This window comes from Lampris incognitus, chromosome 5, assembly GCF_029633865.1.
Source record: "Lampris incognitus isolate fLamInc1 chromosome 5, fLamInc1.hap2, whole genome shotgun sequence".
Classification (NCBI taxonomy): domain Eukaryota; kingdom Metazoa; phylum Chordata; class Actinopteri; order Lampriformes; family Lampridae; genus Lampris; species Lampris incognitus.
This window is the reverse complement of record NC_079215.1, coordinates 15,340,904-15,354,971: the sequence shown is the minus strand read 5'-3', so window position 1 is coordinate 15,354,971 and position 14,068 is coordinate 15,340,904. Positions and strand designations below refer to the sequence as shown.

Genomic DNA, 14,068 nt, shown 5'->3' with positions numbered 1-14,068 from the left:
GAGAAGTCTACGAACAACAGTCTGGCATGGTTCTTACTACCCTCTAAGTCAGTGGTTCCCAACCTTTTTTCTTTGGAAACCCCCCCCCCCCACTTGTTTCTAAGAAAAGCTGAGCCCCCCTTGCCCCCCCCACATACACCAAGAGAAAAGTGATTCATTCCAGATATTTATTTGCAAAAATTAACATCAATTGTAGTTTTTTCCACGTTTATCGTCATTAAATGTCTCATTTCCATCCTCAGAAAATCTGTGTTTAAATGTCTCAGAATCAGAATCAGAATACTTTATTCATCCCTGATGGGAAATTGGGTAATTTGGTCTCTTGTCTTGTATAAGCTTAACATTTTTTTTTAAACAACTCAACAGAGTAGGCCTGTTGCCATCTGACTCAGGCTCATTGAAACATCAGCATAATTTTCATCTGACTCAGGTTCACTGAATTGTCATATCTGTACTCTGACTCATTGAAACAACAACAAATGAGTATTGTTGTAATCTGATATCCACATGCACGTCATGTAAAGTTGTGAACGCTGGTTTTAACAGTAACCTTTTTACTGAGTCTACCATCCTGTTCATTCATAAACTAATAACACTTTTTTTTGACAGGCAGTATGTGTTATTTTGCTCACACAGTCACCATAACAATAACTTCTTCCTTACATTTTTTACTGAGTCTGTACTATCCTGTTCATTCATATACCAATAACACTGTTTGTTTGTTTCTGTTTTTGTTTTTGACCGGCAGTGTGTGTTATTTTGGCACACACAATAACAATAACTTCTTCCTTACATTTTTTTACTGAGTCTTGTGCCATCCTGTTCATTCAGAAACTAATGGCCACCTTGGGCTTGCATACCGTTGACCAGGGATGGAATGTCAGGTGCGATGCTTGTGACAGCCAGCCTAAAGTCCTGGTATACATCGAGTCTGTTGCGGGCTTTTGTTTGTATTGTTATAAGGGCAACTGAAGGCTGTCTCAGACGGATACGTTATGTAATGCTGAATGGGAGAATAACCCTTGTTTCTGCGTGTTTGGCCAGTCTGGGTGCAACAGCGTGTCGTTTGACTATCCAAAACTTTTTGTATCCGTTCTCCTGGAAGTATTTCTTTGACATCGAGTCAGCTTGAAGGTCAGCAAGCTCTTCATGGCTGCAGCCCCACCCGTGCAGTATGCAACAAGGTTCTCGTAGGGCAGATTGTTGGGTCCACAGCCATAAAAATATCCTGGCCTGCTGTTGTTGTGGTTAGATTGGTAGACATAGGAATGTCTTGTTTCAAGTCATCACCGTCAACATATTGAACATAAATGATGAGCACAGACTCGTCTGATACTGTTGTCGTTTCATCCAACTGAATGGCAAAGGGAACATTCCTAAGCTTCTCGTGCAGCTGGTTCTGACAATCTCCAGCCATTTTATCAATTCTGTCTTTGACGGTGTTAGAGTGGGGCGGTTTTCACTTTATCAACTGTGCGTGGGCCACACAGCCTCTACAATGTTTAGACAGGCGGGTTTGATAAGCTGCTCTCCAATAGTGTGTGGCTTTTTAGCCTTGACAATTAATAGCCAACACTCAAATGACACCTCCGTGGCTCTGTGCAAATCACTGCCTCCTTGTTCAAATACTTTTCTGATGTTGGTGGATCTTCTTGATAGCGTCAACTGCTTTTTCTTCTCAAAAAATTCCTGACTTTCACCAATAGTCTCTTGATGTTTTGTCTCTTGGTGTCATTTCATTTTGCTTGGCTTCATGCTGTCATTAGCTAGTTTCTCACCACACATGACACATTCTGGCTGAGACTTGTCCTGTCCTTCCATAAAACCAAAGTTAAGGTAGTTCTTGAAATAAAGCCTTACTTTCTTTTTTGACGCTGAGTCATCCGCACTTTTATGTTTCTCAGCCATGTTTCATTCATAAAGTGCTACTGCTGACTGCAGGAAAAAATGAAGAAGAGCAAACATTAGCTACCTGACAACACTGCCTGCTCACAGTTTGATAGTGCAGATTGACGTGTCACAGAGGTGTGCTACTAGGTGTAGCCTAACTACATTTTAGAAGGGGGGGGGCAAAGATGTATTTTTAAATATTTTTATATGCAGACTTTTGTATAAAATAAATTAACCAGTAAGTGAGTTATTATGCTTTTATTTAAAATGTGCACTTTGACAACCTCAGAGCAGAAAAGCCTCGCACACCCCCTGTGATCTTTGGTGCCCCCCCAGAGCAGACAAAGTTGGGAACCACTGCTCTAAGTGACTGTGAATGAAGTTAAGCAGAGTTATGGTTGCATCCTGAAACCCCCTGTTGGTTCGATATGCAAACTGTAATGGGTCGTGAAGATGTGCCATCCTGTCAAGAAATTCCTTTTTAATCAGTTTTAATCAAATGACTTCATAACAAGAGAGGTTAAAGCTACAGGCCTTTAGTCATTCAAAGTCTGAGGATGGCTCTTTTTTGCAATGGGAACTATTGTAGATTGTTTCCATAGATTGGGGACCGTTTGATAACAGAGTGAAATATTAAAAATATGATTGAAAATAGGGCCTATTTGAACCAGCACAGTAGAAGAGCAGATGGCTACCAATTTTACCAGGGCCAGGGCTTGTTCGAACTTTACAGTGTTTAAAAGTATTCACAACACTCTGTACAGAAAAGAAAGAGACAAGTTGACTAGAGTTCAGTAGGTTCTGTGTTTTAAAACAGCAGTTTCATTATTAAAATCATGCACATCAAATCTTGAGTAAACTTATTAAACTCCTGTGCTAGAGCCAGATCTGATGAAAAGCCATCTAAAGCCATCTTTTTCTTTGTTTGTCATTTACACCAAGAATTGTCCTGACACTGTCCCAAGCTGAGCCTAAATTGTTATTGCTCAGTTTGTACTCCACCTTTTGTTTGTATCCCAATTTAGCCTTCTTAATTTCCCATTTAATTTCCTTTTGTAGAACAGTCAACTCAGAAAGGTTACCTTGCTTGAATGCACGTTTTTCTTCTGCTTAAATAGTACTTTAAGGTTTTTGGTCACTCAGGGTTTACTATTAGGATAAATCTTGACTACCTTCCCAGGGATAACAATGTCCTCACAGTATAATACCCATGAGCTGATAACTTCTGTGAGTTCATTAATGTCCCGCGATGATTCGATGAACTCATCCCATGCTGTGCGGTCCAGACACTATTGTGGTGGCTTTGTCACCCTTAATTTCCATCGCACCACTCAACAGGCTCGCAATACTAGAGAAGATCTCAGTCCCATTCTTTTCTCCTTTGATCAGCTGCTCAGTCATGTTGAACCCTAGAAGCGGATATTCTAGTGATATACTTCCGGCCAGGAATGGCACTTGGATTGACAGGTTAGGATTGCTGTTGCCGGGGAGGTTCACAGTCACCTCGACTCATGAGTCATAGGACATGGGAGCTCCGTTAACTGCGAGGATGTTGAGAGGCTTGGTTCCTAACAGTTTGTTCAGTGGCCGGATCCTGTGGTCAGGTAAATATGTTTGTCTCCATTTGTGATCCAGGATGCGGACCTGTGCACTAGTGTCAAGTAGTGAAGTAACAGCAAAGCCATTCATATAACATTTGAGCAGGCACTTATTTCCCACTAGAGCTGCCACTTTGTCATGTGCAGCTTGGATCCCACTAGGCACCTGAGGGGAGACTGTACGGTTGGTGTCGATGTTGTTCACTCCAGGTTGTCTCGGCTTGGTCCCAGATTGCACTCAGCAATGTACTCATCCACCTCCAGGGAAAACCAATATTAACGCGGACACACTCTCTCACTGTCCCCTGGAGGTGTATGAGTACATTGCTGAGTGCACAGAAGAGCTGCCTCAGGAGGTTGTCAATGCTACATGGGAGGGAAGCAGAGCAGCAAAGATGCAAGAGGTTGCATGGGTTGCAGTCATGTATATGAGGCAAGACAGTTCACCTGAAGGCAGTGTCCCAAGCCCTATGCCTGCGATCGACCACAACGTACTGGTGAAAGCTCAAAGGTCCGACCCAGCCTTTGGAACGATAATGAAGCTCAAAGAGACAAGTAACACACTTACCAAGCAGATGAGACAAGGAGGCAGTGATGCAGTCAAAAAACTGATGCATGAGTGGAGCAAGCTCCACATTGAAAATTGACTTTTACACCAGATGGCCAGACACTGATGTCAGTTTGTCTTACCTGCCCTGTATAAACCAATGGTTCTCAAGCAGCTGCACAATGAGATGGGTCACGTTGGTACGGAGAGAGTTCTGAGCTTGGCAAGAGAATGCTTTTACTGGCCTTTTATGAAACATGATGTGGAAGTCTATGTCACTAGACGTCTGTGCATAAAGCAAAAAAAAAACACAAAAAAAACAAACAGCTGTACATGTAAAAGCACCGGTGAGCAGTATCACTACCTCACCACCTCACCACTTGAGCTTGATCCATCGACTACTTACATCTGGAGCCTTGTAAGGGTGGCTACGAGTATATTCTTGTGGTTGTCGACCACTTCACCAGATACTCCTGAGCTTATGCGACTAAGAACAAGTTGGGAAAGACAGCTGCAGAAAGAATATTCAATGACTTTGTCCCAAGGTTTGGCTATCCTGCAAAATTACACCATGACCAAGGCCACGAGTTCGGAAATGAACTTTTCATCATGCAAAATTTGAGCGGGACTGGGCACTCTAGACCAGTGTTTCTCAACCGGGGGTCCGCGGACCCCTAGTGGTCCGTGGTGTAATTGCAAGGGGTCCGTGAAAATAAAATATCTTTAAAAAAAAGATCCTATGACATTTATAGAAATAGGATTATTTTACTCAAATGTGACTGAGACCTTTATCTACCTAAACTATAAAGGGTAACAGGACTTTTTTCTCTAATTACATCTGTTTCACAAGTGTAATTTATTGTATTTTAATAAGAGATCTCGCTCCCGTTTGCATTGTTAAGTTACTGCATAAAAATTCTGTTGTTACATATATCTGAAAGTTACTGAATACATATTCTGTTTTGTTACATATATCTGAAAGTTACTGCATAAGAATTCTGTTTTGTTACATATATCTGAAAGTTACTGCATAAGAATTCTGTTTTGTTAACTATATCTAAGTTACAACTGAAAGCTCTTATTTTTGCCCCAAAGAGTGAATAAATGCTATAATGCACTTTAAAATGCAGTTTTACTGTTTCTATCAAATTGCAACCCCCCTCCCCCAAGATCAGGTGGAGGGGTCCTCAGGGTAGATGTGGATTGTCAGCGCCGCCTTTTTTTCCTCTCTTTAAGTTTCCTGGGTACATCTACATGTGCCACTGCTGCTCCCTCCAAGTGTGCTAAGACACATGTGCTGCAGCTGTGTCTGAAGAAAATGAAACATATTTTTGAGGTGGGTTTAGTTATAAAATACATTCAGATGTTTGATCGTGTTCTTTCCACTACAAATCACAGTTGAAAAAAATGACTAAGGAGAAAATAATTTATTTTCACAATGTAACACTTGTAATATTTCCCATTTAACCCTCGAAATCCCACACCCATTTTTTGTCGCATGAAAATTAAGCCGTGATCCGACTACCAAAGGAGAGCCCAAATAATATATTTCTAACAAAAATTTTGAAAATCTGTCATTCCCATAAGTAGTCATGAAGAAGTGTTAAACATTTCATGTCTGGGTAGGGTAGCGCTCTGTTCCATTGCCTACCAACCCAGGGCTTGCTGGTTCAAATCCCCGTGTTACTGCTGGTATAACAGACCAAGATATACCCCCTGGCCAGACTATACCTGGGGTTAAAGTGGGCTAGCCTGTTTTATACCTAGGGTATATTATGGGCTAGTGCGGTTTATACCCCAGGGTATTGTTTAGGCTAGGCTATCATACCCCCCTAGGCCAGATTATACCCCCCACACTCAGACCCGGGTCAGGTGTCCCTACAGACGCAATTGGCCATGTCTGCGGGTGGGAAGCCGGATGTGGGTATGTGTCCTGGTCGCTGCACTAGCGCCTCATCTGGTCAGTCAGGGCGCTTGTTCAGGGGGAGGGGGAACTGGGGGTAATAGCGTGATCCTCCCACGCGCTATGTCCCCCTGGCTAAAATCCTGTCAGGTGAAAAGAAGCGGCTGGCAACGCCACATGTATCAGAGGAGGCATGTGGTAGTCTGCAACCCTCCCCAAATCAGCAGATGGGGTGGAACTGTGACCGGGACACCTTGTAGAAGAGTGGGGTAAAAAAAAATGTCATGTTGGGCTTTACGTGATGCAAATGAGGTATTTTTTATTATTATGTTTTAAAGGCTACAAAAAACCCATGAAAAAAAATTTCATTGTATATAATACTATTTTTGTTTGTTTGTTTTAGAAACAGTTTAAGAAAGATTCAAACATTGACAACTACCATGTAAATATTGGAATACATAAACTTAAGAATGGCACAGTGGTTGGCGCGGTCGCCTCACAGCAAGAAGGTCCTGGGTTCGAGCCCCAGGGTAGTCCAACCTTGGAGGGTAATCCTGGGTTGTCCTCTGTGGGGAGTTTGCATGTTCTCCCCGTGTCTGCATGGGTTTCCTCCAACAGTCCAAAGACATGTAGGTCAGGTGAATTGGCTGTACTAAATTGTCCCTAGGAATGAATGGGTGTGTGTGTGTGTCGGCCCTGTGATGGCCTGGTGGCCTGTCGCCTATTGACTGCTGGAATAGGCTCCAGCATCCCCACGACCTTGAGAGCAGGATAAGCGGTTAAGACAGTGGGTGGATGGATGGATGGATAAACTTAAGAAACACTGTTAATAAGTATGTGAAAATTAAAAATGCATTATGAGAACGTGTGTGTGTGTGTCTGTGAAAGAGGGAGAGACAGACAGAGATGGACAGAGAGACAGACAGTTGAATAAGTAAAATTTATTATGAGGAATTGTGTGTGTGCGTGCATGCATATGAGAGTGAGTACATGGGTGCTCGTGAGTGTGATTAACCGTGGTGGAAGGAGTACTGAAAAGCTGTACTCAAGTAGAAATACTTTTACATTACTGAAATATTACTCAACTACAAGTAAAACAACAAAGTATTAGTCTCAAAAACTTCTAGTATTACTAGTCATCATCATTGGTGGTCACTCGGGGTAGAGTATGGCTGTCCTCCTTCTGGGTCCCTCTGGATCCTCAGGTGGGCGTAGAGGCCGATCCTGGAGCCGCATAATGGGAGGAGGACTGTGCGTGACAGCTTTTTACGTGGAGTGGCTGATGCACCTGCAACCACCACACAGTCCTTGGCATGGGGTGGCCAGAGTCCAATGACATGCAGAACCAAGACGATTGGGACCCCCTTCTGTTGCAGCCTTCATCCGCCTCCACTGTCTTTGTGACCTGGAGACATCTCCCACCGTTGAAGTATTTGTTGGATCACGCTTCGTCTGGACCCTCCCCCTTGACCTATCCACCTCGGTTGACCCTAGCAGGAGCCAAGCTCCGGACAGCATAGCTCTTGGGATCATTAGTACATGCAAGCTTCTCAGCCCCGGCAAGGTGGCGAGTATTGCTAGTATTACTACTAGTATTAGTCACTTTTAACCGTTGATGATTAATGCATTATCAGGAATCAGGAACACCAAGGAACACCCTACTTGTCATTTATTTCACTTCGTGTACTTGTGCACATGAAACGAAGCGAAATATAATTTCCCCCAGCCCACAGCAGTGCAACACAAAGACAAAAACACTTATCCAAAAACTACAAGAACACATATATCCAAACTAGAACACATATATCCAACTAAGCAACAAAAAATCACTGTCCAAGAGAACGAACGCCAGCCAGGATGACTGTCACAACTGCCGGTCTGCATGGGCTAGCAGCTAGCCCAGCCTGCCCCACCCTGCCTTCGTGTCCCACCAGACTGCCCACGGTGTTCCCCCTTCAGGTGCAGCTCCAGCAGGGCCACGGTCCCTGGGCCCACCGGTAGCAGCAGACTAGGCTCCCCCAGCTGATCCAGCACCAGCTCCCCCAGCCGCACACCCCTGACACACCTCCCCGCACTCCACACAATGACACCAAAAACACAGTCAGTGCTAGGTATGGCCGCCGCCAGACCGCCCTCGGTGTTATTGGAACTGCCGGTCTGGATGGGCTAGCAGTTAGCTTAGCCTGCCCTGATTCCACATCCTGTCAAACCGCCCTCGGTGTCTCCTCTTCGGGTGCAGCTCCGGGGTCCCTGGGCCCACAGGATGCAGCAGACCAAGCTCTCCCAGCTGATCCAGTGCCAGCTCTCCCAGACATCAGATGACGACACAAACTTAGACGTGGACAAAGATACTGCATGGACGGTACTGGGTGAGGCCGCTGCAAATGTAAATTCGCACCGCCATCATCCCACACTAGTACTGGGTGAGGCCGCTGCAAACATGAGTTCGCGCCGCCATCTTCGCACACTGGAAGCAGATCAATAGCAGGCATTCAATTGAAAGGTGAGATCCATGTAGAAAATATCTACTTTCAGCAAAGCACATTTCTCTGATAAATGACAGGATGTAGGCCTGTGCAGGGTGTCTCGCTGCCTGCCGCCCAATGACTGCTGGGATAGGCTCCAGCATCCCCGCGACACTGACAGCAGGATAAGCGGTTTGGATAATGGATGGATGGATGGATGATAGGATGTGTAATAGATGGATCAAACTAAGGCAATTTGTTTTCCAAAAAAAATATACGGATAAAGCAGGAATTTTGTCTGTTAAAAGCATACTAAAAATGTGTTTGAACCTGCATAGAACACAAACTTCTCCCAATGCACTGCAAGAAAACAGCTAGCCAAGGGCCTAATGGGAGTGTTGAAACTCTTGGACATGCTAGCACATCTTGCACAATTGACTTTCTGAACCTTTTTGTTCAGTTTCAGCAGCAGCTGATTTTCCAGTTTAACAGAGTCTATCTGGCTGCATTTGGATGTGAAGAGTTGACCAGCACAGCTAAAAAGCCCTTCACATACAGCAGAGGCAGGCAGAGCTGTGTTCAGCTTGAGAGAGAGCCTTTCTATGGCTGGGAAGGATCGAAGCAGCCCCATGCTGTCTGTGGTACAAACAAGAAAACCATCAAGCTCAGCTTGACTTTGTGACTTTCTGGGGAAGAAATCGTAGTCATTTGATGACTCACTTTCTTTTGCTCAATCTTGAGCTCCGTCGTTTCAAGATGCCGTTTCACAAACATTAAGCCTGTAATTGCAAGTAGACGATACAATCTTGGTGCTTTAGCAAATTTTGTTATTTCAGTGAATATTCCTGAACACACACACACACTAGGACCGGATGGCTTGTAGCAATTGCCCTGGTACCCCATACTCCCGCAGTACCCCCACACAGATGGCCCTGGGGTACACAATCGTAAGCCTTCTCCAAGTCCACAGAACACATGTAGACTGGCTGGGCAAACTTCCATGCCTCCCTCAGCACTTTTTTTTAGTTTCTACTGACTTCTGAGTCAATGTCTACAGTGCTGTTTTTTTTTTTCTTGTCCTTTTGTATCTGTTTAAGTTGGAGAGTACTGCTGGCATTGTGTGTAGCTGCTGCTTCTCCCTCTCGTAGCCCCCCTTCCCATCCACCCCTGTATGTCTGTGTTATGTTTATCTGTTGTCTTGTTTCACCCCGTTTATTGTAAAGCGACTTTGAGTGTTAGAAAAGTGCTATATAAGTCTGATTTATTATTATTATGAAAGAGTTGGTCCATTGTTCCACAGCCAGGACGGAATCCGCATTGTTCCTCCTAGAGCCAAGGTTCGACAATCGGTCGGAGCCTCTATTCCAGCACCCTAGAGTAGACTTTACCAGGGAGGCTGATCAGTGTGATATCCCGATAATTAGAGCACACCCTCCGGTCCACACCATAGCACCTTATCGCCTCTTATTTCGCCTGTATATGTCAATCCTTGTGTATATATCTGAAGATTGTGTAGTTGTAGTGTTGTTGTTCTATGTTAAGTACACTGACAGAGCCACGAAACTGGAATCAAATTCTAACCTACATGGCCTATAAACTTGATTCTGATTCTGATATTCTACCTGGATAATCTTTTACTCCGGGCCAAGCCCTATGTTGAATAGCTTAATTGTGCCATCTAATAACAGAGATAATGTAGGCTATTTTGTCCTTCACCTTTTCTCACTCCTGCTTGGACTCAATAATAAAAGTGCTTCATCATTGACTCTGTGTCCTTGTTCCAACATTATTTTGCAGAAAGACGTGCGATTCCATCTGTCTTCCATCCATTACCAACGGCGTCACAATTTCGAGGTCTGGTTTGCTTTCTTAATTCTGAGGTAGGCCCAGGATAAATATAGTAACATGTTTATAGACTGTATCATGCAGTATTACTTACACTAGTAATGCAATGCACAAACTTAAAGGCGTTGATATGTAACTTGTTAGAAAAGAAACATCAGATCAGATGAAGCCTCATTATTTTCTTTCGGAAATACAGTTTTACCAGGGACTTGAAGGATAATTGAAACTGATGCAGTAAGAGTTTGATTATGTTGGTTAATGAAAATGCCTGGGTTAATCATTTCTCATGGCTTAGTACGTGAGCATGCTGTAAACGGAAGAAACGCCAATTTTCCAAAGGTTTCTGTCTGAATGTCCAATATTGATGACATTGCCTTTAAATCAAAGCAGTCTGTTAGCAGTCACGTGTATTATTTTACACAATACAAGCATACGTTCTAGATAGAGCCCAATATCAAAAATGTTGTGTCACTACAGTTGTGAGTCAGTGATGTGGATTGTCAGCGCTGCCTTTTTTTCCTCTCTTTAAGCTTCCTGGGTACATCTACATGTGCCACTGCTGCTCCCTCCAAGTCTTATAAAACACACGTGCTGCAGCTGTGTCTGAAGAAAATGAAACATATTTTTGAGGTGGGTTTAGTTATAAAATGCGTTCAAATGTTTGATCATGTTCTTTCCACTACAAATCACAGTTGAAAAAAATGACAATTTAAGGAGAAAAATGTTACACTTGTAATATTTTCCATATTAACCCTCTAAATCCCACACCCATTTTTGTCATGATCCGACCAACCAATAACATATTTCTAGCCTGGGAACCAGACAAGTCTGCAAGCCAATGTTGTACATTTGCTCTGGCACATTGGCCGCCCTCCCGTTCATACACATTTCCAGCTGACCTGGCCCAGGTCGGGCCAATCACAACCGTTTATCTAATTGGGGGCGGGTTTGATATGATGACGTACAGCCATTTTTTTTTCACCGCCTTCCGGAAACTCTGCTTCTGATTGGCTAGTACTTGTTGCCGCCGCTGATTAGTTTGGTTAGGGTGGGGTCAGCCAATCAGAGCCAGAGTAGGGGTGGGTCTTCCCGGAATGCGGGTGGGGAAAAAATACAGAGGAGCGCCGTTGGCCACCACTGATGTATAACAGCATGTTGAATCTGCTATCATGACATTATTAAGTGAACTGGACCGTATATTTTCTCTAAAAGAATAACAAACTACTGCACTTAAAGCTTTTGTTTATAGGAAAGATGTGTTTGCCGTACTTCTGACAGGATTTGGTAAAGTTTAAGTGCTGGTCACCCGTTTCGTTGCTCTAATTGGTTGTAAGTCTATCCAGTTGCATCCACAGGCGTTTTGGTCAGCATCTCTTTGTAGAGGGATAATTTCCCTTGGAAACTGAAACTGAACAGAGAGGAACCAGACAAATTAGCATTTGCGAATTCGTATGGTCCCCAGGCTAACATATTTCTAAAAAAAATGTTGAAAATCTGTCATTCCCATAAAGTGTTGAAAATGGCATGTTGGGTTTTACGTGATTCAAATGATGTTGAATGATTTTCATTATGGTTTTAAGGCTACAAAAACCTGTGAAAAGAATTTTCATTGTATATAATAATCTTTTGGCCCTGTGATGGTCTGGCGGCCTCCCGTCTGCCGCCCAGTGACTGCTGAGATAGGCTCCAGCATCCCGCGACCCGAATTAGCGGTTTGGATAATGGATGGATGAATAATAATCTTTTATTTTTTTGTCTTAGAAACAGTTTAAGAACAGATTCAAACATTGATTACTACCACGTTAATGTTGGAATCTTCATAAATTGTAAGAATAACAGTTAATAGGTATGTTGAAATGTATTATGAGGAATTGTCTGTGTGTGCATGGGTGTTCATGAGTGTGCTCAAGGTCATTCTTTGGCCCTGGTTGAGAACAAGGGCACATTGCTTTTACGTTTGCAGTTTTTTTCCCCCTCCAAATAAAGCCATAGATTAGCCATAGCCATTTCATCCGAGGATACTCAACCTGATGATGGTGATGATGATGAAAGCCATAGAATGCAATTTGCCTCTTCCTCCCCTGTTTACAGTGCAATTTACACAGGCATGTGTAAATGAAATTAAAAAATAAAATAGGCTACAATCACTTTCCAACCGGTTGGACTTGGCCTATATGTCCCCACTTGTAGTTTGGATGCAGATTAGGTCACAGCCTTTTCAACGCAGCGAGTATCATCAAATTTGGCATTTTCAATGGATTTTAGCTCAGGTGACTTTCCCTCAATGCCCAATGTGACATTTTTAACACAATACATTTTCGAAGGTTACACCTCCAGAATGATAAAATACTGCATTTTTCATGCGTTAAATTTCAGAAAGTAGTCCTTAAAATAGGAAAAGAAAAAAAAACATCAGGAAGAGGGTACACTATGCATTTTCTGCCATTTGATGGATGTAACCTCACTGACCTGTCACTCTTCATAGTTTTTTAAACCAGAACATGTCACATTTGTTAGACAGAATCACCACTAATGAATAAAGTTCTTTTTAACCATCGATAACATACACTTTACTCAAGCTAGCTTTGTGGCCTTGTTCTGTTAGATGTTTTAGCAATGCAATGGTACCAATCGAATCATCAACATACTGTCTCAGCATGCTCCCTGCTGGACGATGTAAACTCTCCAGACTTGCATGCAAAACCTGCGAGTCGATTGCTGGGGACTCCACATAACCTTGTGGCGTCCTGGTCCACATATATGTTTCACCCTGGAATGTGAAAGCAAACCAATACAGAGAGTCTGGGTGCACACAGACACTGCTGCATTTACTGCCTGTAAATCTCGCATGAATCGCCACTCTGCTGGCTGATTCTGCCCCCTTATCTTTTTCTTTTTTTAAACTGGAAAGACAGGCCTCCTCACTGGTGAATGAACACATGGGATAATGACTCCTGCTGCCAGCAAACTGTTAAACACTGGTGTTATACCGATTACTGCCTCTGGTTTGGGCAGATGTTGTGCCTGACATGGACGGTATGTGCTCTTGGATGTCACATGGAGGGGTTCAGCCCCTTTAACTAATCCCCACATCGTAATTATCTGTAGCCCATAAAAATTTGTGGCACTTTTGCAACTCTGGTGAGTCAGTGGTTAATTGGGGGACATTTCTCCACCCCCTCGAGTTGAATTTACTGCTCTGTGCTAAATCCACAGTCCTTTTTCCATGAAAGTGCTCTGAAATGGGCATCTATATGCTTACATTTGGGGTGAGTATTGTACTCCTCCTCCCCGTGTCTCCCACATGTGGTCTTGTGAACACTGAGTGACCCACGGCCTTAAATCCTCCCACCGGGTGTCAATTGTTTTGACCAGAGGCACATGTGGTGTCGAGTTACACACCCAGTGGAGCTGGGTTACGGCGGAGGTCGGCACAACCGTCAATGCTAACATATGATCATCCCAATACATCCCATCACTAGTCATAAGATCACTTTCTTTTCCTTGCCCGAACCAAACTTTCTCAAATCCCTCATCAACTCCTTCACTTACATTGGCTGTGACATGCAAATCAGAATCTACCATGAATGTGTGCTGTGGTGACATGCGAATATGTGCCAATTTAAGCAAATCGGAGGTTACTGATCTCGGCCCCGATGGTGACATATCGCATTGGTGTGTGTACAATGGCTTGCCATGCCCTAATTGTATATACTGACCTGGGATGTCTGATATTCTAGTGACGTTAATTCCTTCCTCTGTACAATGCAATACCAAGCCCAACGCACACATCCCATCTCTGGCTAACAAATTTGCAGGG

The 14,068-nt window shown here is 43.4% G+C and overlaps 1 protein-coding gene across 7 annotated transcripts in view; it reads left to right on the top strand.

Moving 5' to 3' along the window:
• Window positions 1-14,068, top strand: part of il15 (interleukin 15) — a 52,321-nt gene that overhangs the window by 30,422 nt on the left and 7,831 nt on the right. For 2 of the 7 annotated variants that reach the window (XM_056280709.1, XM_056280710.1), the window contains exons 2-4: window positions 5,272-5,371; window positions 10,201-10,283; window positions 10,779-10,878. In XM_056280709.1, the coding sequence (XP_056136684.1) occupies window positions 5,354-5,371; window positions 10,201-10,283; window positions 10,779-10,878 (201 nt within the window). In that variant the 5' untranslated portion in view covers window positions 5,272-5,353. Of the gene's footprint in view, window positions 1-5,271; window positions 5,372-10,200; window positions 10,284-10,778; window positions 10,879-14,068 lie in introns of those variants that run through there. The other 5 variants (XM_056280708.1, XM_056280711.1, XM_056280714.1 and 2 more) reach the window with 3 other exon arrangements.